Genomic DNA, 24,325 nt, shown 5'->3' with positions numbered 1-24,325 from the left:
GTTGAGATTTAAGCTATAAAAATGACAAATTAATGAAGGGACAAATCTGGGTGCCATTACCTAAGGTGGCATAATGTATATAATGGTAATATTTTACTACAAAATCTACCAAATATTCAGAGATTGAATCAGATCTTGGATATGAGGTGGTGGGGGCAGCCACTGGAAGGGAGCAATATAATTGTTAAGTGCAATCAAGCTCATAAGCTCTCAGATTTAGTCAAGAAGTCTTCCACTATATAATTATATATCCTCTCATCAGCTAGCCTGTCCCATTCATTTAGCCAATCACACAAAGGGCACTGTTGTAAATTGCATGTGAGTGTGTAGCCAATCACCAAATTAGTGTTTTCATATTCCAATCATTGTTTACATTAGTGTTCAGTTTGTTTAAATTATAATTATTTATAAAAATAAATGTTCAGATGTTATTAAACATAACAAATTATATAATAATATTTTTTTATATAACATTCAGTATACCAACCATTATTATGAAACTAATGATTCTTACTCAGTGGAAAAATTGGCCCAGTAACAACCCAACCAAATTGATCGGACAGTTAACTTGGTAACGAAATTTCAAGTTTGACTCCCTATGAAGCTATCTATTGACTTTCGTAGTTTTCAATCAAACTCATCGCACAAGGTCTTACATCTCTTATGTGATTTGCGAGGTAATATTTATATAAAGAGTTTCATCAATAAGGAGAATAACAATTTTCTTTTTAAAATGTTGGGGGCCAGGGGATCAAGGCTAGGGGAAGTGTAGTATTTGGTCGGAAGACTTCCCGGAGTTTCCGGCTGACTTGCCTCCCTCCTACCGGAAAGCATCTCCGGTCAATGAATAAGACTTATATAAGGAGTAAGGACACAGAATATGCCCAAAAAAAAAGACACAAAAAAGGCAACCTAGACGTAAATAGGAAGACAGAAGTGTATGAAGAAGATAACAAAAGAAAGAAAGGCGAAGGAAATGGCATGATGGAGTCCCGTGGGAAGACAGTGAAATAATAGAAGAGTGCAGTACTGCAGTCTACATTATTTTGGAAGTTGGGTGCAGCCTTTTGATCTATGTTGCTGTCCCATTTTTGTTGCCATTTCTCCACTACTACTCTTTGACCCCAAGATTCTTCTTTGTTATCATGGTCACGGGGAATTGTCTCATCAATCACATTGTTTTGTTTGTGTGTTCCACCATTTCATCGTAAATCTCGATAAAATAGGAAAATAATAAGTGTACTCTTAAAAGTAAAATTTATGTAGCCCAATAAATCAGTCCATATATCATTTACCCGACTAACGGGGTGTTGGAGAACTAGTTGGAAAAGTCTACATTGGCTTGATGAATGTGTCGATTGATGTAATCGTTAAGTGGCTTGATCAATCGCCTTCCTTATCTAGTTTGAGTACGCCACATGGTCCCACTTGCTACTAGTTATCATGTCATTAGCCAAGGTTTATAATATAAGTAGACTCACTTAGCTCGCTTGAGAGATCATCTCCAACTCACTTATTTGCTAGTACTCATTTACTTTGTTGTAATAGTTGCTCAGATGGCTTTGACCTCGTTAGACTGACCAACCATATTACACCTATTAATACATTCTCATATCTTAATTCTCATCATCGTAGCGCAATTCTAAACCTAATCTCATGATAATTTACACTATCATTATTAAATCATAAAACAAATACAAATTGCAATTCACTTTTTTAGATTAATCTAAACTCGTAACATTAATTTAAAATAAAAAAGTATAATAAAAAGCGAGAATATATAAGTAAAATAAGGATGTCTTTAATAATAAGGTTCAAAGTTCAACTCTCAATGAAAATCTTTTGTTGACTTTCTTAACTTGAGCTGATAAATTATACGCAATTATTTACCTTCTAATAATCTTTGCTGGCTAAAATCACAAGATGAGATTTACTCTGCACACACTCGGATAGTGGTTATAGATGTTCTCGTCATCTATAAAAGATTTTTTTTTTTAAAAAGAACAACTCACATTACTGTATCCACACGGGAACACCACCTGCAATTGCACTGAACCGCAATATGCTTGCAGCAACATTTGCAACGTCATGTAACAATCACCCTGTCCGAGTGCTAAATAATACCAGTATGAGTTTATCTGTACTGATTTTCACTGTGTTTTTCTTTGATGCTTTAATATAAGTCTATTTCTTGGTTTTAAAAAAAAAAAAAAAAAAAAGATCTTGAGGATTGATATAGAAGAGAACAATTCTCCAAAAACTATTTAGATATATTTTGAGAATTGTATTTAAAAAAAAATTATCTTATATTTTATAAGCCAACTATTACGTAGTAGTGTGATGACATCTTTATTGTTATTTTAGATGAGTTGTCATAGGATAGTACTGCTGAAAAATGATTGAGAAAGTATAGAATAGTATGGAAGAAGCCATAGGTGTTCCTAAATAAAAAGTTACTGTCTCTTAGGAATTTTTTTTGTCCCGAAGGAATTTTTTGTCCTTTCTTATTAACTGTAAAAAAGAAAGGGTCTGGATGAATCTCGTCTTGTGAGTGACAAAAAGGGTCTTGTGAGTGACATGTATGATCACCGTGGGTGGACATCATGTGTATTGACCACAAGGAAAATTAGAGAAAGGGAATCTGGTTGGGAGAAAAATAGCATTCTGGGAGCCAATATCATCACAGAGCAATTGTGCAGCTATATGCTCCCTCCATGGTGTGTTAGTTATGATCAAATGCAAAACCACTCAATCTCCCACTCAATTGCACAAAATTTTCACAATCATCCCAACTACTCCACTACTGCTTGTGCTGTGTCTACACTATACCATTCCCATTCCCTTTCCCTTTCCCTTTTCCTTTCTACACTAAGCTCAACCAAAAACTTCACTTCCCTTGCATCTCAAAACCATAGCTTCATGACAGCTCACCGCAACGAATCCCAGTCAGGAAGGTTGGCAGTAGCTTCATTTATCATCTCGATGAGAGTCACCTACGAAAAACGCCATAACAAAACACTGATCACCCCGTGTATGTTCCTCACACAAACGAGCAAACGAGTAGTAGTAGAAGAAGAAGACATACCACGCTTTCTGGTGCCCCCGGAGGGGGCAATGAGAAGTTTCTAGGAGGTGGCGCAAAGAAATAGCTTCTCTTTTTGAATTCCCAGTCTCCAGTAACCCCATAAGGCATCATCTCACCCTGAAAATCCCAAGTTCACAAGGTGCATCATTATTTGAACCGGGCTAATATGCAATTTCACTATCAGCTTAAACGAACAGGCTTTACCTTCGCGTTGTAGTCCAAATCATAAGTGAAATGCAGAATGTACTTTTTTCTGGTTTCCAGATCCCATGGAGGCTGTAATTTCACCACTTGTGAACCATAAACCATAAAGGACAAAAAGACAGAAGAAATGTGTACTAAGAATGTAGTTAGGATCAAAACCTGTATCATAAAATCTTCCCTGAGAAGATGTTGCACCCCGTGCAGAGCCGAAGCTACAGCATAAGCGTACCTTGTATTCATCGAAAAAAATAATTTTAAGGTTGTCACACTCACAACAAAGTCACACAATCAAGTTCAGATCATAAGTAGAATAATGGACATTGTTGTTGTTGTTAGATATGTCTGTCTTGCACAGTTACACTCACATTTCCTGAACCCAGCCAAACGTTTCATCAGCCTCGGGATCATATTTGATTCTCACAGAAAGATTCAACCAAGTTGGCGCAATTTCCTCCAGCAAATCCTAAACAAGTCACACGAAAAACCATTATGCCATATCTTTCGTTTCGACAGAACTGTGAAGATTTTTTATTTTTTTTTTACTTGCCTTCTTGATGATAACGGGAGAGTTCCCAATTGGATCGATTTTGGTTATGGGGCCATTCTCTTCGGGGAAGAACTTCCTTATGATTCTCTCGTGTTTAGATGGTTCGATATAGAAGAACGAGAAGCCAACAGGGTAGTCCCCGAAAACCAAATTAGGCAAAGGCCTTACAAAAATGTGATCGGGTTCTGCCATCAAAATGTATCTGCAAATGGCACAAAAACTAGGATTTAGTATGTAATCACCATATATATATGAATCTTCGGATGAACAAACGAAAGCTCACTCTTCTTCGATTGTAGCTATCTCGAGCCACTGCACGAATGCCCACGGTCTGTTTAGGACAACATAGTTCTGAAACGAGGTTAAAACGAGGTGACAGAAACAGACAGAAATATGATCACGCTGTTCTAGTATTTGTTATGGAATATATTTAATATATGGAATCTCTATAGATTAGGCAGTCTTAGGATTTAGGTAGGTAGGCATATGAAAACTTGTTTCCTATTATAATGTTCTAGTACCTAAATAGGGCTTTGTACAGTATAAGACAACATATTCAGAAATTCTCTCTTTACTTTCGTAACAGTATTCTACTCACCATATCCAGGCCGTTCGGGAGGGGATCAACGACGACTGTCGGGATTTCATCCATCAGATTGTCAGGCGCTCCGGTATGGAGAATTCGCGTGAACTTCCCCATCTCTGATCCGGGCAAATCCTTCTGTTTCTTGTACCAGTAGTACATAATCCTACTTTGCCATTTGCTATAAAGAGAGCTCTCAGCTGTGACAGCAATGTGGAATCGCGGTTTCCCCATTCCCGGGCCTCTCGTTTTCTCAGGCATCTGCAGAACTGGATCACCACGAGATTGGCTGCCCAAACCGCTGATGATCCACTCCCCATACCCATATATTTTGTAGTGGATGATTGTCATCATCACATTATAAGTTGCTAGAAAAAATCCAAACGACAGTAGCACCAGAAACAACATTGTTGCCCGCCCCATCCCACCTTAATTTCTGCAACACGGGCTAGCAGAACATATGCAGTACGCTAATCGCTTTGAACAGCAACTTCAATCTGCAAGAACAATGCACTAATTTTACAACGAAGCTGACATTTATCGATACAAAGATCGAGTTAGTATAATACAGTGGTCATGGCTGAAAAGCAAATCACCTGACATTCAATCAGTTCTTAGGATAGGATCAAACACAATTTAGAACCAAACCTCAAAAACAGCAAGAAGCTGTAAGCCAATGTGATTTATCATCAAACAAACAGGTTAGAATAAAAACCTCAGGGGAAATCACCATTTTGGTCCCGCAATTGTTTCCCAACTATCAATGTAGTCCCTAGTTTTCAATTTCAACTATTTTGATCATCGAATTGTTTAAAATTTCGTCAATTAAACCCTTCGAAGATCAAATTGACGAAATTTAAAAAATGGGAAAATCACCATTTTGGTCCCTCGGAAGGTTTAATTGATGAAATTTTAAACAATTCGAGGATCAAGTTAGTTGAAATTGAAAACTATGAACTATATTGACAATTGCGAAACAATTGAGGGACCAAAATGGTGATTTTTTCAAAACCTCAGATTACAGTTAATGTCAGGTACAATCAAAGACAATCAAGAATCAAACATTAAACAACAGATGATCAAGCCCTTAGCATGCTGAGTAAATGGAAGGGAAGAACAAGAAATGACATTTACTAATCCTAAGATTGATAAAAATATAAAAAGCAGAAACATAAGTGTGATCAAAATTATTAAAGTTAAAAAGCCAGAAGTAGAAATTTACCTTTTTGGATAAAATGGGTACCCTGATTGACAGAGTGGAGCAAGAGGGAGAGAGGTTTACAAGGGAGAACAAAACCCAATTTTCAAAAAAAGGGAGAACAAAACCCAGAAAGCATTCAAGAAAAAGACTGTAAAGATGAAAGACAGAGACACAGAATCTGGTATGAATGGGGGATCAGACTGAAAAGAACAAAACTAGGAAACAGTAAATCATGCTTGATTTGTTGCTATATAAAGGTTGTGTTGAATTCCAAGACTACAACCACTTTGTCTGAGATTTTCTTTTGGATACAACGGGAAAAAAGACAATACCCAACTTACCTAACCCCGGTTACATCCCTACAATCAATCATTAAAAGCGTATTTCTTTTGCAATCACTTCTCGCCAATATAGAAATTAACTTCTATGACACATATTTGTAAAGATTAGAGCCTACTCGGAACAATTCCAACCAAGTTGATTAGTCAAATTAGACTGTTGACTTGATAATCACAAGATTTCAAATTTAATTTGGGATTGATTTTCTTAATTTGAAAGTGGTTACAATTGTCACAAAAAAATTAGAGCATACCCATATTTAGGGGGTGTTTGGTTGGATGGAAAATCTTTTCCATGAAGTGAAGGAAAATGTGTTTTTCCATTGTTTGGATGGATGGAAAATGTTTTCCAATGGAACTTGAGTTCCCAAAAGTGAAGGAAAACAAATTCTTTGCTAGGAGTTGGTATTTTGTTTTCCTTAGAGTTTGGGAAGAAAGTATTGAGCATGGACAACTTTACCTTTATCAAAATAATATAATTTATTATCACTGTTAATTGTTAAGGGCATATTAGTCTTTATATTGATAATTCCTTACCATTCCAAATCCAACCAAACAATGGAATTCATATTCCCAGTAATTTCTTTTCCACTAACCAAACAATGAAATATATTTTCCTGGTAATTTGTTTTCCATGAAATTTGAATTATATTTCCTCTAAATATTTTTCAGCGAACCAAACGGGCTATTAATATCCTTATCCAATAAGGAGTAGGTATTGAAAAGAACAAAGATTGAAAGGACAGAGATACTATAACTCTCTGGATCCGTGACTAGTTGCTGACTGAATCTCACTTTTGGGAGTTTTTTTTTTTTTTTTTTTTAATTTAAAACTTCCAAATGCGCCTTTAAGGTTTTCGTGCTTCTGCACGACTGCACTTCTCTCTTTGGTTACTGGTACTATTTTTCTTAGTTTTGAGTTTTGACCTTTAATTTCTCTTAATATCTTTCTCCACCATTAAAGTTTAAGCCTCTCTTTGATCATATTATGGTAGTGTTTGGTAAATACAGAGTAACTGTTAGCTGATTGTGTTAGTTTGTTTGACTAGTTGATAGCATTAACTGATTATAAAAATATGTTTGGTAAATTTGCTGTTAGCTGAGTAAAATTACTTTCTTAAAAGCTAATTGAAAAAAGGTTTTTTTGAATTTTAAGATTTTAGAGCAATAAGTTGTTACACAAAATTAATTGATCAAATAAGTTAAAATTGACTGATAAGCTAACTATGTTATCAAATAGGACCATATGGACCAAATCTTAAAAAATTTTGTGAGATAATTTACAATAAAATCAGTTAATGTATAGATAAATACGAAAGATGATAATAATATTAATATTATGTGTCACAAATCATATCGAATGAAACAATATCAGATATTTAGTCCAAGATCTCGGATACTAATTAATGTGCCATGAAATGGGTGGGCCCGCAGGTTGATTTTAATATACATGATGAGTTTTAATGATGGTAAGTGACATTGTCAATTTGTCAAATACTTAATGGTTTTGCCATAAAAATCTAGACAATTTGATGCCTTTTTCTTTTTTCTTTTTTTGAGAAAACAATTTGATGCCTTTTATTGCTCTTGTTTTGATAATTTTTGGTAATTTTGTTCGTTTCAAATACATTAATTGTATGCGTACTTGTTTTCTTTTTTTGCCTTGTTCTTTATGATTAAATGAAAAACCAAATATCGCCAATAATTTTGTTCTTTATGATTAAATGCCTTGGTTGATGCTGATACCAGGGAGAAAATAAAGGCTGTTCTTTTAGCCTTGCAGGCATTTACACTGAGACTCCAAGGTAAGTGCGAATGATGTGGATCCTGGTCTGTACGAAACCTAATTTCTATGTCTTTGTTGAGAATCAATAATGCCGGAACGAATTCTTGGCTAAGAGTGTTCCTTTTTTTCCCTGGAAGTGAACTTGTTAACCAATGTTGTAGAAGGCTAGTCGGGTGCTCGGGAGGTGCTTAGCGCGCCTACTAGGCGAGCGAGTTAATAATAATAATAAGAAAAACATAATAGTATACACATTGCACCCAAAAAATGGTTGAGTTGGGCGTCAGGATTGGCCGAATCAGGCGCCGAGTTGGCCGACTCAGCCGCCTAGTCAACTGATTAATCAACCGGCCGACTAATGTCCGCCTAAAGGTAAAATCCCTTTAACCTAGGGCGCCTAACGCCTAATTGGCGCCTGGGCAGTTGCCTAGGCCAATTTTTACAATAGTGCTGTTAACTTGATGATCTTCATGAGGGAGGAAATACCCGTCATTTGTTCATTTTGAACCAACTACAGTGATTTGTTTCCATATTATATTGAACACAGTTACATGTTTTAATCATCTCCTCTGTGTCCACATCTTCAGTTCCTATTACACTTTTTTTCTACAGGAATCACTATAGTTACGTTTCTGAGCTATATATATAGTACATTGTGAAGGAACAAAAACTTCGGGTGTTTCTTCTTCATTAATTAAAACGGAGAATAATTTAACACTGTACATTACCAGGGTTCAGAGTTGTTGCGAAGGAGACTTCCGTTATCTGCAGGCCTAGACCAGCCTTCCTCCATCAAGATCAAGTTAACACGAAACATTAATTTCTGCACCGCTTCATCCTCCTCGTCACTTGGATCGATTACTTCATTCTACATGGAAGCGGGCAATAAATTAGGCAGAAGATAAATTATGAGCACAATAATAATGCTTCAAGTGACCCGAAAGCATAATTGGTATACCTTCGTATCCTGATATAGCGAAAGGTACTGGAGTGATTCCTTGTAAAACCCACAGTGGTAAAGAAGAGCGCCATAGTCCCTCGTTTCCTTGGGATCGGTTTTTACGAGGATAAGACGTTCACATGCTGCATAAACAAGAACGGAGTAATATTGATCAAGCAGAAAACATGATGCTTTTATGTACAAGATAAAATCTCAATCGAGTTTCACATATATACCTGAGAGTGCACGTCTCATATCCCCAAAACGAACACTGGTCCAAACACCCCTTTGCAGCCTATGCTGAGCAGCCTTAACAGATGCTAGCTCCAAGGCACTGCATTTAGGCAGTATAAACTTTAAGTTGCACCAAAATGTATAATAAAATAAGAAAGATAAGTCTAACAGAAGATAGTTGAGCACGGGAAGCACCTCTCGTTGGTATTTTGAGTTCTTTCGCAGCAGTTAGCAGCATCTGCTGCCCTCAGAAAGGGACTCCTAGTACGATCGTGTTGAAATGGCCAAAAAGCGACCTTCAAATCTTTCAATATCTGCATATGCACACGTAAGTAAAAACAAATAAGATAAACGGAGTGGCCATGCACCTTGTGCTCAGATGGGATGCAGTGACTCTCCCATATGGAAGGTCACGAGATTGAGCCATTCGTGCTTCAATAGGTTGAGAAAGTATAAATGAATAGATACTAAATGTAATAGGGTCAATTGTATTCAAAAAAAAGGGTCAGTTGTATTCAAAAAAAAAAAGATAAACGGAGTGGGAAATTTTATTTTTTTTTAAAAAAAAAAAAAAATCATAAACAGCATTAGCCATTCAATGAAATATTTACCTGCACCAACAAGGATTCTGCAGTCATGATATGAGATTGATCAGATTCTGTGCCTTTCTTCTTAGGATAACCTCTAGGATAACTATGATGATCAAGGGGGAAGAAAATCTCGGCATCAAAATTTAAAAGACCCCACAAACGAAGCATCTTCAAAACCTCCGAGTATATGAGTGAGAGCAAGGGAGCAGATCCCGAACGATGAGTCAAAACCTGGACACAAGAAATGCTATGAAAATAACTTTGGAGGGTTAAAGTCTCTTAAATGAGAGAAGAAGCAAAGAAAGGATCGTACCGAGTGAAGATAAAGAGCCCGTTGCTCTGTTTGGTTGCTTTTGCTCATCCTCTGAAAACCCTACAAGATTTCAATATGCTCGAATTACAAAACAAATCCCGATGGCGGAAAGAGCAGAAAACTAGTATCTTATTGTTGAGCTGATAAGGCAATCAACACCTACAAGCTCGACGGGACGAGGATGCAAACAGCAAAGGCACTCTTTGGAAACTAAAATCATTCAAGAATAAAAGGTCGCACTTCACAGCTATGACAATATGAAGTGTTGAGCATATAATATATAAACATAAATGTCTAATCCAACTATCAGCTTAGGCTTTTAGTTGAGATGGAGCACATGCTTCAATTTGAAGGTCAAGATCACATCACATCTATAATGATACGAATCAAGCAGACTTACTTTATCAATATACAGGTATCTGTCTAAACATTTAAGAAAATCTTCCGGTGACGACCTGAAGGAAGAGCCATAGTGGGAACAATAGTCCATAGAAAGGTCATCCAATCTTGCCAAGAAATCATCCACCGGAAGTGGAACAGAAGAGTGTGAAATCAGCGAGTCATCCTCAGCTGCTACATACAGAGCTGCTTTTCCCAAATCAACCCTCCTATTTATGCTAATGCTCGTTTCTCTCTCAATTTCTGATAGTTTTTGTATCTGTGAGTAGAACCCTTCCCTTGCCATCTGTACATAAGTGATATAGAACCGCAGAAACCAAATCAGTGGCATCAAATTTAAATTGCCTCTTTCAAAAGTTCTCACTTTGCTGGATAAAACATACATCAGTAAACTTATATTCTTGATTCTTCGTTTTATTGCCAATCCCGCGTTTTTAGCTTGGTACTTTTCTAACAATTGCCTTACCCTAAAAATGCCCATATTTCCAATCAATCCACCTACCTCTATATGCAATGGCATCACAAAAGAAATACCAGTTATGTGACTGCTACTTACAACCTACCACTATCTTTGAGTAGTTGATACATTACCATAATTAGGAAAAGAATCAAATAAATAATTATATATATGAACTCATATGCCTTGTTCACAAACACTACTTAGCAGTCTAGCTTCTTCCTAGTTCCTACCAACCCAAACTATCTAAACATCAGACAACCCAGCCAAATTGGTCAGACTGTTACTTAATAACCACAAGTTTATAAGTTCAACTCCCAGGAACGGCCTATTAGGCTCCTTGGTTTGAGCCTGTCGGCTATTGCCGACCTGATTTATCTCTTTATAGTACGAGGGTCATAAGACAGGGGTTATCCATTACACAAACTCCAACAATGGTTGCAAGTTTCCCTCGTCACTCAAAACTGTCCAAACATCTCTTTCTTTGCTTTTTCATGAGATTAAAGCTTTGATGATAACAACACCAACAACCTGGCAGCTTAGGAATCATAATTCGCAGTGATCAAGAAAATGGAAAAAGCTAAGAGTGAGAAAATACATACACGAGCATGGGCGGTGTCGATGCCGGCTTCATCGAGGGCATCATGGAGCAGAAATTTGAGATCTTTATTGGATTCGGCCTGAGATTTACAGCAGGAAAAGACGGCAAAACCGCCACCGCCTCCGCCGTCAATTTCCTTGGGCGAAAAATGATGAATTCTGGAAGGGAATTTGGACAAGGATCGACTTCTACTAACGGAAGAAGCGTAAGCTCCCGAAATCCACGGACAACTCAATCCACTCATCTCTCACTTTCTTCTCCTCCTGAAAACGCAGAAATGGCAATCCTAATCCGATCGCTTTACCTCTTAGCCCGAAAAGGAAAAAATCTTGTAATTAAAGCTCTCTCTCTATCTCTCTCTCTCTCTGTGTATATATACCATAAAACACAGACAAGTGGAATACTAGAACAGATATTTTGGGATAAATATCTGCAATCTCCACAGCCGTTTCGTGGTATCTTCTCTGTACGACAGATTGACAACCGTGAATTTTCGAAGAACGGCTCAGTCATACGGAGCCGACTGGAAACAATGTTTTATCGAGGTTTTTGACAGTATTATTAATCAATCATCGTACGGTGGTCGGAGAATACTACGCTCAGATTGACTGTCGGCTGAATGCCCACCGTTAATGGAGTGTTGACTACAAGGAAAGAAAATTAACTGTATTTATGGGTAAATTAAATTTACCTAAATTAGACCATTTATCTTTTGTATAAATAGCACTTTGAAAAAAGCGTTGATAAAACCAACATGCGTTATAATTAATTAAATTCTTTGTCATTTTGCTTTCAGTGATTTTGCTTCATAATTTGTTTAGGTCCACCTTATCAAGGAAAAATGGTATGTTTGATGTTAATTTTTTCATAAAATAGTCACAAATTGATTATATGATGAGTTTAGTCAACTTTGAGACATTAGAATAAGAACATTAAAGAGTTACGAAACGATATTTAGTGAATTAAATAATGTAAATTAAATTGAAATATAATTATATGTTTAGAGTAATAAAGGGGGAATCACCGATTTGGTCCCTCAATTGTTATCAAACTGTCAAATGTTGTTCCTTAACTCCGTATTCATCGATTTGACCCCTGAAAATAATTGTTTTTGGTCACATAACTCCATCCGGCCGTTTTCCGGTGAGGAGTCTGATTTAGCTATGGGTAATTTGGTCATTTCCTTTCTTCAGTCCTCCCTAGCTCATTGTCGCCGCTGTTGTCGAAGAAGCCCACCGTTGAAAAGCCACAATCTTCATCCGAATCTGAATCCAACGAAGAAGGGTCGGATTCTTCCCAACACACCCCTGACTTCACAATCAAACCTAACCTCCCCTCTAATGTCCCTTCGACCTCAAAGCCCCCGTAAAGCGGCCGATAGAGACCCCTGTGAGAAAATCGGCGAGGAAGAAACTCAAGTCCAGGGAAGAAGATGGGAATGCGGAGGAGAAGAAGTTGCCCGAGATCTTTTGACTTGAGTAATCACTTCGCTTCATAGAGCCCTGCAACGGCGACAAAGATTGAGACTGAGACGGAGAACGAGATTGCTTCATCAAGTCAAACAGAGCATCGGCAACCTCTAATTCATCTTGAATTAATGAAGAGGAGTTGGGAAGTAACATTTGATGCCTAAGTCTTGGGGCCAAATAGTTTCTGAAAATTAAAATGGAAAAACCAGTAATTCATTGAATTAATGTTGAGACAGCTATATGCCATAAACTATAAAGAGACAGCTACCGACCTTTGCCTTGGAAGAAATGCTCGAAGATGAAGGCAATCCGCCATCCACACAGCGATTCGTCGACAAGGGCGAAAGTCTTCGATTGTTTCTCTCATCGCCAAATTGACCCGTTCCCGAATTACAATACTCATATATATGTGTTTTTCACTGAATTTGTTAGAGAAGAAAACAATGAATTTCCAACTGCCATTTGTGATATTAAAAGAATATCAGTATTCTATGGTTAATCCAGTATTTCCCACCTGAGCGAGCCTTTTTTGGGATATGATTGTCGACAATCTCATTAGCCGGCGACGACTTTGTTGCTGCTCTGGCCGGAGCAACGACGGGGATATGAAAGTCGACAAGCTTCACTGCAAATCTCTATCTCTCTCAAGTTTCGGTGTCTCTCATCAACTTGCTTCTTTTTCTACTGCGGCGGCCGTAGACGTCAAGAATTTCTCTCGCTAGCTAAATCGGATGGAGGGAGGATTGAAGAAAGGAAATGACCAAATTACCCATAGCTAAATCGGACTCCTCACCGGAAAACGGCCGGATGGAGTTATGTGACCAAAAACAATTATTTTCAGGGGTCAAATCGATGAATACGGAGTTAAGGGACAACATTGACAGTTTGATAACAATTGAGGGATAATAAATTAACAATACAAAGTTGGATCCAACTACAATGTGAATATTTATTATTTACAGGCTTGACAGTGTCTTAGCCGCTATAGTGTGACAACAACTCCACGTGTAAACATTATGCATGCGTATCATACCTAGACTCCCAGATTTCGATTGTTCCAGTGGAATTGTGGAACATCTATTGGGTTCAGCTTATTGAGGGTAGTCTACTACTCAATATTCCCTCACAATTATTACTAAATTAATCAGTAAAATTTTAATGTAAAACTTTTACCATTAAATGGGTTGTTTGGTTGGATGTAGTTACAATTTAATTAAGGGTGTGTTTGCTAACCCGTAAAATGCATTCCGGAAAATATTTTTTTGAGCTTTTGTTATTTGGTAACGTCCGAAGAATGTAGTTAACGGAAAATGTTTTCCGTTGACCAAGGAAAATCAGTTCATTTTTTCGGAAAATGACTTATGAGATTTTTTTTTGTAAGTCATTTTTTGGAATTGTCAAAATGGTCGTTTCACATGTTCTCGGTCAAAACCAAGCTATATCACCCATGACCGTGGACCAAGGAAGTGGGGAAACCGTCAGAAACCATGGCGAAAACTAGTACAGGATTCCGCTGAAAACCTGTGCTACGTTTTTTTTTCTTTTTAATTCTATTTTTAATAAATAATATTATTTTAATATTATTATACGTTTTTATATTTTAAATAAAATAATTACAATGTTTAATTATACAGTTCTACCCATTTTTCAGAAAATGAATCAAACACACAAAGACAGTTTTTCATAATACATCCAAACACTGAAAATGAAACTGTTTTTCGGAAAATGACTCATTTTCCATGAAACATTTTAATGCTTTCCAAACGGACCCTAAAACATAATTCTTTAACCACTTGAATTACAATGTTTGGTTGAAAGGAATTGTAATTTCCTTATAGCATGTTTGGTTCACGGAATGAATTTTAATGGAATAGTAATAGTATTTCACAGGGAATGAAATAGGGTAAGGAATAAAATAGGAATTGATTCTATTGTTTGGTTCAAATAGACTTTAGGAATGCAATTTTATTGTTTGATTGGTTTAAGGAATAGAAATGAAATATGTGTTTAAAATACATAAATACTCATATATAAAAATGTATTATTATTATTAGTTTTAAAAATCAACTCATAACTTAGATTAATAAAAATGTATTATTATTATTATTAATTACTTTTTTAATATATAAATATATTTAAATAAACAAATATTATATATAAGGATTATAATATAATACGAAAGGGTATTTTCGGTACTATAGTATAAAAGTTATTTTCAAATACTTGGAAATAGTTAATACCAGGAGGTATCCTAAGAATAGCTATTATCCCTATAAAGGGAATAACTCATTCCCGGGAATGCTATTCCCAAGAATAAAATGACGAAACAAACAATGGAATAGGTCTATTCCCGGAAATTGTATTCCATTTCCGACCTATTCCACAAACCAAACACGCTGTTATTTTGTTAAACGGGGAAGCTGAAGGCATGGAGCAAAATGCCATATTTACCCATTCAGAAATGGTTGGCTTCAATCTCCGGTGATTTTTGGCCGAAAAGACCATTTTAACTAAAAAAACAATAGTCGTGGATCGATAATGAAATGTTTGAAAGTCATGGTAAAAACTTGTGCCACTATAGTCGTGAGACCAACAGTGCGAAAAACTCTTGAATAAAATTACTATAGTCAAAGACTAACTTGTATAAAACTACTATAGTGTAAGACTTAATTGAGTATTGATGAATGTGAAATTACCAAACGATCTTAACAGAAGACTCAATTGAGTATAACCATCAAAACGGATGACCTAATTAAAAACAAAAAAATCATTTAGAACTAAATCAAGAAAAAATACCCAAAACTAAATTCGATATTATCTCATAAATTATGTTATTTACTTATTTATAACCTCAATGGTCCGAAATAGGGCAAAGAGGAAGAAACAGTTTGCAGTCTACAGTCTACACTGCTTCAGCAAGACAGACAACGAGAGAGAGAGAGAGAGAGAGAATGAACAAGAAGGAGGTATTGAAGCTAGCAAAGGGGTTCAGAGGGAGGGCAAAGAACTGTATAAGAATAGCGAGGGAGAGGGTGGAGAAAGCGCTACAGTACTCCTACAGAGACCGCCGCAACAAGAAGCGAGACATGCGCTCGCTTTGGATCCAGCGCATCAACGCCGGCACTCGCCAGCACGGAGTACGCTTCTCTTATCACATTTCTTTCGCCATCCCTTTGTATCCGTAAATTCCGTTTGATATGTGGTGTTATTTTGAGTGACTGCTATGTGTTTGATTAAATGCCTCATTGGACTTCGAGCTGATAGCTTTTCTTGAAGATTTTTTCTGGAATTTTGTTTATTGTGTGGTGTGTTTTGGTTGGTTTATGTGCTCTGGATATATATTCTTCCCTATGCACTGTGAACTCTGTTTGGTGTTAGTTCTGCAATGCGTATATTTGAGCAAAATTGGAAGTATAACTACTACATTCAATACAAACAACCGTTGCTCGAACAACAGTGTGAATCAATTTCATTTTGTTGGTCTTGATGGATCCATTACTCAAACTACTGTTTTTGTTATAATGATATAATGAAATTACAGATTGAGGATTTGTGTTTCCTTGAAAACATAGTCATGTGATAAAAAAAAAAGGCCAGCAGATGGGAAATTCTTGTCCAATAGGGGTGTAAAGACTTCAAATTTGGAGATCCCAAAATTTTGTATAGGTATTTAGGGATGAGGAAGAAACCGAGAGGACATGACAGAACTTTAAAAAAAAACAAGAGAAGATTAAAATTTGGTCGAAGAAATGGATGGTTAAAGTTGTTTTCTTTCATGATGGGATTTAAACTGTAAAGTGGTTTAGAAAATGTTCTTCACATTTGTTTCTTTTTTCTAGTGACTTGATGAAACTTTTTCATTCTCTGTGCTGGTGATTAGTATGGATATAGGGTTGTGGTGTAAAGCAGTCAAAGTAGCTGGATTTGGTTCATATGCAAAGTTCATCACTATACTCCATATTCATGATTCAGACTTACCATCTATAATTTGTAGTAATTAGAACAAGATTTGCTGTTACTAGTTGATTAAGATGTTGAAACCGCCTTCCTTCTTTTCTTGTCAACTTTTCAGGTAAATTATGGTAATTTCATGCATGGACTTATGAAGGAAAATATCCAGATAAACAGAAAAGTTTTGTCTGAGCTCTCAATGCACGAACCATATAGCTTCAAAGCCCTGGTTGACATCTCACGAGCTGCTTTCCCTGGTAACAAGGCAGCCATTCCATCCTCCGAAAAGAAGGGTCTTTCAATTCTTGTTTAATTCACAATTTCTGTCAATTGTCATGTGTCCCATGGCTGAGAAACAGTCAAATATTAGCAGATAATATAGTTTTTTGCCCCATTTCAAGAGAGGACACAGTTATGCTTGTGTCAGTGTTTTCGCCAACTCCTCAAGGATACAACCAGAGATGGTGTTAGATAGTACAAGTCTTCTGGTATTTATGTTTGCTGATGTATGAAACAATGGCAAAATATTAATGCTTGCATTTCTTTGAGCAGAGTTTTAAGGTTACTATCTAATGAAGAAGCCAGATTCTTGCCTCAAAACTCTCAGAATCTACTCACTATTACAATATTTTATCTTAAGTAAATGACTGTCAATGTGAGAAATCATCGGAATCTTTTGCCTAATTGGGCAAAACCTCCAAGTTTGCAGTCTATGGTATTCAGGTGTCCACTTTCTAGTTTAAGCATATTGAAACTTACTATCCTTGACTACCTTCAGAATAACTACAGGAAAGAAGTATACACATTACAATGTATTTCATTATCTCTCAAGTTCCATCTCATAATCAGCCTTGATCTTTTTGGGATAAGCCTGGATTCCACCGACATATGTTGCTTGAACCGAGGCAGATCCATCACTTGCAAAAGAATCCCATGAATCAGTGGACAAAACCACAAAATCTGCCAACTTCCCAGGAGAGAGTGATCCAACATCTTTGTCAAGGAAGCATGCCCGAGCAGCCGAGATTGTGTACCTACCATCAGTTGAATCCAAGTGACCACTAGCAGGTGACAATAATAACACTATAGAAACAACATAAAGATTCGAGTGCTCCATTTTTTTACTAGCAAGTAGCAATTACATTATTGTGTAGTACTTTGCTATATTTAGAAAAAACTTTGCAGTCCAAACAATTTCTATTCTTGTTATAATATATCTAGAAAACTTCCTACTTCAGAAAACATTAGAAGAGAATAAGAGATTGTGGATTCCTTAATTTCTTTCCCAGAGGCTAAAACATAAAGGAATGGCTAGAAAGAGCCCCTGTTTGTCTTACGCATTTAGTGCCTCCTTTAGACTCATGCATTCTGATGGAATCCAAGCGTTTTGTTGACCTGGAGGTATTCTTTTCATTGCTGTCGCTATGCTTCTCAACGGATTAATATCTGCTACCTAAAAACAAGATGAAGAGAAAGGTCTGGCAACCCTCGAGTAGAAACTTGATGAACTACAATGGAATAATGAAAATATGAGTTTGTAGGTATGAGATGATTCATACTGGCCAATCAGAGCCAAATGCTAGCTGTGCATTGTTAGCGAGGAGCGACTTGAATAGATAGGATCCTCTCTCTGCTCTCTTCAACCCAAGTTTCTTAATTGCGGAATCAGCATCATCCAATAAGTGATCTGGCTGTAGTCAATAGGAATTCAGTCTTAATTACCTTTCCAAAATTCTGCAAATTATGTACAATAGGAATAATGTATACAGATGACGCAATTAGAGAAGAGGAACCTGCACTGAAGCAACAACTGCTTGTTCACCAAACCGTGCAACAGTCCTGGGGGCCAAATGTTGAGCATGTTCGATCTGCAAGTGTTTGTTAAATTATATAATACTATTTCTCAGAAGACGAAGAACAATGTGAAGCAACACAGAAAGCCAGAAAGATTTGACTGGTAAAATTCTTAGCAGTTGGATTTACCCTAAATCGTTGATCCTTCATTTGATTCTCAGAAGCTACTGAAGCATACATATCCAAGATTAAGTCATTGGCTCTATCGCCAATGGCATGAATGGCTACCTGAAAAAATGTGTGCATGAGCAACATAAAAATACAGCAAAAGGATTGGAGTATGAAAATATAAAGCACCTGAAGGTTAGCTTTATCTGCAGAAAGAGTCAGGTTGTATAGCTGATCCATATTTGTTACTTGTAGTCCATAGTTGTGAGGCTCGTCAACATATGGCTGAAGACACAGTAGAGAAACTTAGTGCAATTAAATAAATCTATACACCCTGTGCCCATGTCTGAACACACTACTTTGAATAAGATCGATCGAAATATTTGCAAGACAAATCACAAATGGTTATATTTGCAGAAAGCAAAGTCTAATAATGTCTTCATGATGTATCTTTGGATGAGAGAGCATAAAAGCAAGTCATACGTTCTGACCTCATGAAACAGTGCACTGTTAGATCCCAAAGATCCATCAGCAAAAGCCTTCACACCACCTAAGTGAACCCATTGACTCAGAGAACGACCAACCTTCTTTACAAAACCCTGAGACATAGGAGTGAAAAACAAAACACATCATTACCAAAGAAACAACCAAGGTAAATAAATAAAGCAAATACACAGCACCCTCCCATCCTCATTTTCAGCCAAACAGTGCAAATATACATGCACTCATCTACTGGTTATAGAACACCCGTCCTTTCATGAAGTATATCAACTTAAACAGAATGAGTCAGTAAAATTATAATTTTATATTACTTCTCGAATACCTCTAGGCGTGCCCATGTCTCCAATGGAAAGAATAAGCAAACACGGATCACCATATTTCCTGACAAATCAGCCCATTGGTACACATCTGCAATTGTCATGTTTTAATGATGGCTTAACTTTATACATGCAACAAGAAAGTCATTCAAAGAATAGCACAGATTAGAAAGATACAGAATTATTATTGTAGGATTCTTATCTAATGATGGATATATCAGAATTCTAAATCCTGTTTTAGGTTCTACACAAATGCACATGTTTGATAAATTAGTGTCACTATGTTTGTGCAATTGTGCTTGTGTGAATTTTTTTGCCTTATAATGATTGACTACTTTTCCAAGTTATTTTCATTTGAAGAGTATATATTAAAGTATTTCTCACGTCTGTTAATCCCATGCATAATCTTAATGTCCAAAAAAATGAAACACCTAATGGCTGTGTATATAACACTACAGTAATTTCAGCCATTGTTTTATCTATTTGAACCTGAAAGATCCTCCCATGAAAGTTCTGTGGAAGAACCAGGAAAATATCTTCCAAAGTCGACAACTGTTGTCACACCCCTCATCAGCGCAAGATTGCTTGCTGTTAAAAGAGCATTCCTCCTTTCATCTGTTGAAGGTTCTGGGATGCAGGAGAACACAAGCTTCATTGCAGAATCTATCAACAAACCAGTAGGTTCTGCACATGATTGTCCCCGATTAATAAGAATTTTATTGTAAAACTTGTTTGATAGCATCAGATATGGTAGCAAGTTTCATAATAAGAAGTAGGAGCATGCGATTGAAGTGCTTGAATACTATTTGCTAATCAAGTGTACTGCTTTTAATTTTCTTTGTTGCTATTTGCTGCACAAGAAAATGAAAAATACACATTGAAATCACCTCCATCACTGTTTTTCACTATAGCTCCACCATCTGTATCTCGTGTGTCATGAGAAATGCCAGCAAATTTTAGTGCCAAGGAGTTAGCCAAGCCCATATGTCCATCCATCCTTGATAGCCAAACCTGGGTATGATCTCAAGATTCAAGAATGAACAAGATTTTAAGCTGACTTCCAAAGCAAATGGACACATTAAGTTGGTGAATATTAAGGTAAAATTTTCTTACAGGGTTGTGAGGTGTAATATCATCAATCCAAGAAGCCATTGGAAAATCTCCTCCCCAGAGATCATTGTTCCACCCACCACCCAATAACCAAGAACCAGATTTCATATCTGGAAAAAATTTCAGGGGAGAACAGAGCAAAATGGAAAGAAAAGAACAATCAATCAGGTAACTGTAAAATACTTTAGTAAAATTAAAATGAAGCATAGTATTTATATAAACTTCTTTCAGATTGAGATATATCAGGAGTTCAATTATTCTATATAATTCTTAAAGAATCAACGTTTTGTTTTACAAATGTTTTTTTTTTATTATTATTTTCCTGACAAGGCAGGTAAGTCTTCAGAATTTACCATCAAAACCACACCTGAAATATTAAGAAGACTTAGCAGTTCTGTAGAGCTAATGTCAAGTGCAGCTGATTCAAGAATGCAAGTAAACTCAACTCCACAAATTGAAAGTAACTCTAATTATTATTGGCTAAAATAGAGTAATATATTGGTGTGAAGAACAAGACCATAAGTTGCAAGGGAGACAAGAATATTTACTTGTTACTGCTTCCTTAACTTTGCTCACAAAAAGTTCTTTTCTATTAACACCACGGAGCTCCACTCGTGCCATCTATTTCAATTTTGTTTTCAAAAGCATGTAGCCCAATCAAGATAAACAGACATACGATATCAGAAAAAACTTTGCAAATAAAAAAAGCATCTAACAACAGTTAAGCCAAAGTTCATGATATGTGGTCAGTGAAATACCACACTTTACAAAATAGATGAAAATGAGATCATAGGACTGATGTGAGACCTGCAATCCTCCAAATATTAAGTGTACATGAGAATCAATAAATCCTGGAACCACAACTTTCCCTTCTACATCCAGCTCCTTAGTCCCCGACCCTGCCAAGTCCTGCGTTCACATATACTCCATTATTATATTGACTTTATAAAACCATGAACCTCTATATCTCTTGAAAATGAAGCGTTTTTATTTAGGAAAATGCTTTGTTCCCCTCCTAAAATCCCTCCTAACATGGCTTATAATCATTGGGTGCAATGAATTGGTTGACCCCACTAACTTGTTATCAAAGACTAAACCATCCAATGAAAAAGTGTCGTGTCAGGAGATTAGGAGGGGAAAATTTTGGAAGGTTGGTTAGCATTACTCTTTTATTTAATATCATAACTTGTGACTCAGAGAGAAACAAAAAGGAAGGGAATAGAAAAAAACTACCAGTGCCTTAATGGAATTGACTAGTAAAACAAAGAAACAGATGATATATTTCAAGATATAGAATATTGGGTCTCAGACTATCAATCATATTCATTAGTGTGGATCTTGCATGACTATATAAGTGGTCAGAAGATCACCATCGAGCTTTGAATTTCCACAAGTACTAGGATGTAGTACATAATGAAGTACAAATTGCAATTTAATGAACCAGTTTTCAATCAATGTTACTTTTGCAGTCATCTAAATGCAAAGTTTGCATCAACAATATGAGAACAAACTATGGCATTGATAAAATGATCAAAACCTACAAATCAATCTAGATTCAAGTGACCAAAACCATGCTTTCCATATTTGCAAATTGCAAGTTTCAGCTCTTTCTCTCACTACATGCAACTGGTTATGTATGAATCTCCAAAGTCCAAAAAGTGCTAGTTGTGGACTTGTGGCCCCTTTGTCTAAGGCCATCATTACATTGCACCAACTTCCACTTTATAGCAAAATGGTAATTTATTTCTTCTTTCTAATATATTATGGCCATTGGAAGCTTCTTCCTTTATATGTTCTCCTAATCCAGAATAGGGATCAACAACTTCTAAAAAGTGATATGTGCAGTTCTTCAGGGCCACACTGCACACATTAAGCTGGCATCAAATTTAAAGCTATCTAAACTAAAATTCCTTAAGCATATATTTTTGCACGTTTCATAGATACTTCTTTCCCTAAACTTATAGATACTGCATAAACTTATAAACTTCTAATAAAATATTATATTCCATATATTCTTTATGTACTTACATAGACCTGACGAATATGCAAAAAAGAAAAACCATTCACAACAGACCAATAACTTATTTTTCGCATTTCTAGAGCAGGTATTCTTGTGTTTTTGTTTCTTGTTGAGGGGTGAAAACCTACTTGCAGACCATGCCTGTTTCCTTTTTCACTTTTTACAAAACTATTTTGTGACGTTTTATCTCTTTGGAGGAGGAAGCCATTATCCATCCCCCTCCCTTCACCCCCACCATTGTTTTCACCTTTAAAAAAAAAAAATAAGATCAGCAGAGAACTTGGAGATTTGGCTCTCCCCAAGTTGGTGGAAGTGTAGAGATGGATCCCTCGTGGGCAAAGTCAATGAAAGGGACGGATTGGAATGTTGCTTGAGCAACTCGCGATTTACCTCCTCCAGGACTTTTGAACAGGGTCACGAGAGTTTAGGATTAGTTAAGAGTAAGGTGGAAACCTAATTAATCCAAATTAAAAAAAAAAAAAAAATGGAACTGGACCTAGTGTGATTGGTTCAGAGTCTAAGCCACTTGGTTACATATGAGTACCTTTTTAACACTGTAGCTTAGCTTTATGAAAAAAATGCTCATAATAAAAATCTACTTTTGGAATAAGAAATGAAAAGACATAATAAGCTTTTTTACAGCGAACTATGGAACCAAATTTCATGCGATCCCAGGGGCCATGACCAATAGTATACCAAGTACAAGCTCAATTGGCGCGCTTGTATAACAAATATGCATATGGCAACAAATATTGAAGAATAATGGAAGCAAAACAAATGCGCAGTGCAAGAGAGAGAGAGAGATACATTGTGGGCTGGGCTAATGATTACCTTGATAGAAGAATAGGTACCAAGTCGGAGAATCCGACCGGCGCGAATGGCCATGGAATCGGCGAAGGGGAGAGAGGCATCGCTGGTGTAAATAGTGGCGTTTCTCACCACCAAGTCCGCAAACGATTTTCTCCACTTCAGCACTTCTGCTCAGAACACAAAAATGGAAAGTGAAAAACAGAAGAAATGCAGAAGAGCAGAGCATACATGTCTGGAATACAATAATAAGAGTGTACTTGCAGAGTTGGAGTAATCGTCGTTGAGATTGAGAAGAGGAAGTGAGGCTATGGCCAAAAGGGCAACCAGCAAAGCTGAAACAACAACCCTCAGAATATCCATCTCATTCCCTTTCTTTCTTTCTTGATTCAGATTCTACTTTCCACTCTGCCTGGGCTGTATATACGGGAGGGATAGAGTGTTGGTCGACAATGGCGCCACATAAAACAAAGCAACTCCATCATATCACATTATTTATTTATTTCTTTGGTAGGTTAACAAATATGATCTACTTTCTGATTAATTACGGTTTATGAAAACTCTTTTGTCCCTATACTGCAAATACTCAGAGAGAGAGAGAGAGAGAGAGAGAGAGAGCGATGAATTACTCTTGGGTGCAAAAGGCCAGGAGCCCAGGACCAATATCTGGTGCATTATTTACCTTGCGGATGATTTAAATCACGATAAAGATCATGCCTCTTACTAATAAGAAGTCCACATTGAAATTACCTTTCAGGATTTGATTGTGTATTTGAATGCAATCAAGATAATAAAACATTCAAACTCAGACTGTCAAGATTCAATCTAATTATGTGTATTTGCGTGCAATCAAGATAATAAAATATTCAAACTCGGACTGTCAGGATTCAATCATAGATAATGAAACTCTCAC

General features: G+C 36.6%; 4 protein-coding genes across 4 annotated transcripts; 1 reads left to right on the top strand and 3 right to left on the bottom strand.

Moving 5' to 3' along the window:
• Positions 1-2,626: 2,626 nt before the first annotated feature.
• LOC116017223 (hydroxyproline O-arabinosyltransferase 3-like) lies at positions 2,627-5,916 on the bottom strand. The gene is made up of 9 exons (XM_031257764.1): positions 5,642-5,916; positions 4,435-4,916; positions 4,120-4,187; positions 3,837-4,038; positions 3,655-3,752; positions 3,449-3,518; positions 3,290-3,361; positions 3,086-3,202; positions 2,627-2,993 (listed from the first exon to the last, which is right to left on the bottom strand). Exons 2-9 carry the CDS (start codon positions 4,840-4,842, stop codon positions 2,928-2,930), a joined length of 1,101 nt encoding a protein of 366 aa, XP_031113624.1. The 5' UTR covers positions 4,843-4,916; positions 5,642-5,916; the 3' UTR covers positions 2,627-2,927.
• Positions 5,917-8,212: 2,296 nt separating this feature from the next.
• On the bottom strand, positions 8,213-11,802 carry LOC116017518. Its single transcript, XM_031258126.1, has 8 exons — positions 11,277-11,802; positions 10,219-10,503; positions 9,819-9,878; positions 9,527-9,736; positions 9,111-9,229; positions 8,918-9,015; positions 8,700-8,824; positions 8,213-8,609 (listed from the first exon to the last, which is right to left on the bottom strand). Exons 1-8 carry the CDS (start codon positions 11,517-11,519, stop codon positions 8,466-8,468), a joined length of 1,284 nt encoding a protein of 427 aa, XP_031113986.1. The 5' UTR covers positions 11,520-11,802; the 3' UTR covers positions 8,213-8,465.
• Positions 11,803-15,619: 3,817 nt separating this feature from the next.
• On the top strand, positions 15,620-17,268 carry LOC116016638 (50S ribosomal protein L20-like). The gene is made up of 2 exons (XM_031256994.1): positions 15,620-15,881; positions 16,817-17,268. Exons 1-2 carry the CDS (start codon positions 15,696-15,698, stop codon positions 17,006-17,008), a joined length of 378 nt encoding a protein of 125 aa, XP_031112854.1. The 5' UTR covers positions 15,620-15,695; the 3' UTR covers positions 17,009-17,268.
• Positions 17,269-17,284: 16 nt separating this feature from the next.
• Positions 17,285-24,023, bottom strand: LOC116016637 (protein LONG AFTER FAR-RED 3). The gene is made up of 15 exons (XM_031256993.1): positions 23,673-24,023; positions 23,437-23,582; positions 21,393-21,494; positions 21,134-21,206; positions 20,589-20,695; positions 20,363-20,486; positions 19,965-20,159; positions 19,481-19,566; positions 19,149-19,256; positions 18,847-18,942; positions 18,679-18,777; positions 18,489-18,563; positions 18,255-18,386; positions 18,033-18,148; positions 17,285-17,729 (listed from the first exon to the last, which is right to left on the bottom strand). The coding sequence occupies exons 1-15, from the start codon at positions 23,773-23,775 to the stop codon at positions 17,516-17,518; spliced, it is 1,776 nt and encodes a 591-aa protein (XP_031112853.1). The 5' UTR covers positions 23,776-24,023; the 3' UTR covers positions 17,285-17,515.
• Between the last annotated feature and the right edge of the window lie 302 nt (positions 24,024-24,325).

Source organism: Ipomoea triloba, chromosome 4, assembly GCF_003576645.1.
Source record: "Ipomoea triloba cultivar NCNSP0323 chromosome 4, ASM357664v1".
Classification (NCBI taxonomy): domain Eukaryota; kingdom Viridiplantae; phylum Streptophyta; class Magnoliopsida; order Solanales; family Convolvulaceae; genus Ipomoea; species Ipomoea triloba.
The sequence above is the reverse complement of the archived record's forward strand: the minus strand, read 5'-3'. Positions and strand labels throughout refer to the sequence as shown.

What these genes read in the sequence shown, in the direction of transcription:
- LOC116017223 (XM_031257764.1), bottom strand. Translation starts at nt 4,842, where the DNA reads ATGGGGCGGGCAACAATGTTGTTTCTGGTGCTACTGTCGTTTGGATTT. An exon ending in ATAGCTACAATCGAAGAAGA is followed by an intron (nt 4,039 to 4,119) that starts GTGAGCTTTCGT and finishes TGCCATTTGCAG; the next exon opens with ATACATTTTGATGGCAGAAC. An exon ending in CGGGGGCACCAGAAAGCGTG is followed by an intron (nt 2,994 to 3,085) that starts GTATGTCTTCTT and finishes CGTTTTTCGTAG; the next exon opens with GTGACTCTCATCGAGATGAT.
- LOC116017518 (XM_031258126.1), bottom strand. Translation starts at nt 11,519, where the DNA reads ATGAGTGGATTGAGTTGTCCGTGGATTTCGGGAGCTTACGCTTCTTCC. An exon ending in TCGACACCGCCCATGCTCGT is followed by an intron (nt 10,504 to 11,276) that starts GTATGTATTTTC and finishes ACTTATGTACAG; the next exon opens with ATGGCAAGGGAAGGGTTCTA. An exon ending in CGCTATATCAGGATACGAAG is followed by an intron (nt 8,610 to 8,699) that starts GTATACCAATTA and finishes GCTTCCATGTAG; the next exon opens with AATGAAGTAATCGATCCAAG.
- LOC116016638 (XM_031256994.1), top strand. Translation starts at nt 15,696, where the DNA reads ATGAACAAGAAGGAGGTATTGAAGCTAGCAAAGGGGTTCAGAGGGAGG. An exon ending in CCGGCACTCGCCAGCACGGA is followed by an intron (nt 15,882 to 16,816) that starts GTACGCTTCTCT and finishes TCAACTTTTCAG; the next exon opens with GTAAATTATGGTAATTTCAT.
- LOC116016637 (XM_031256993.1), bottom strand. Translation starts at nt 23,775, where the DNA reads ATGGATATTCTGAGGGTTGTTGTTTCAGCTTTGCTGGTTGCCCTTTTG. An exon ending in GTACCTATTCTTCTATCAAG is followed by an intron (nt 21,495 to 23,436) that starts GTAATCATTAGC and finishes ATGTGAACGCAG; the next exon opens with GACTTGGCAGGGTCGGGGAC. An exon ending in TGAAGGATCAACGATTTAGG is followed by an intron (nt 18,564 to 18,678) that starts GTAAATCCAACT and finishes AAACACTTGCAG; the next exon opens with ATCGAACATGCTCAACATTT.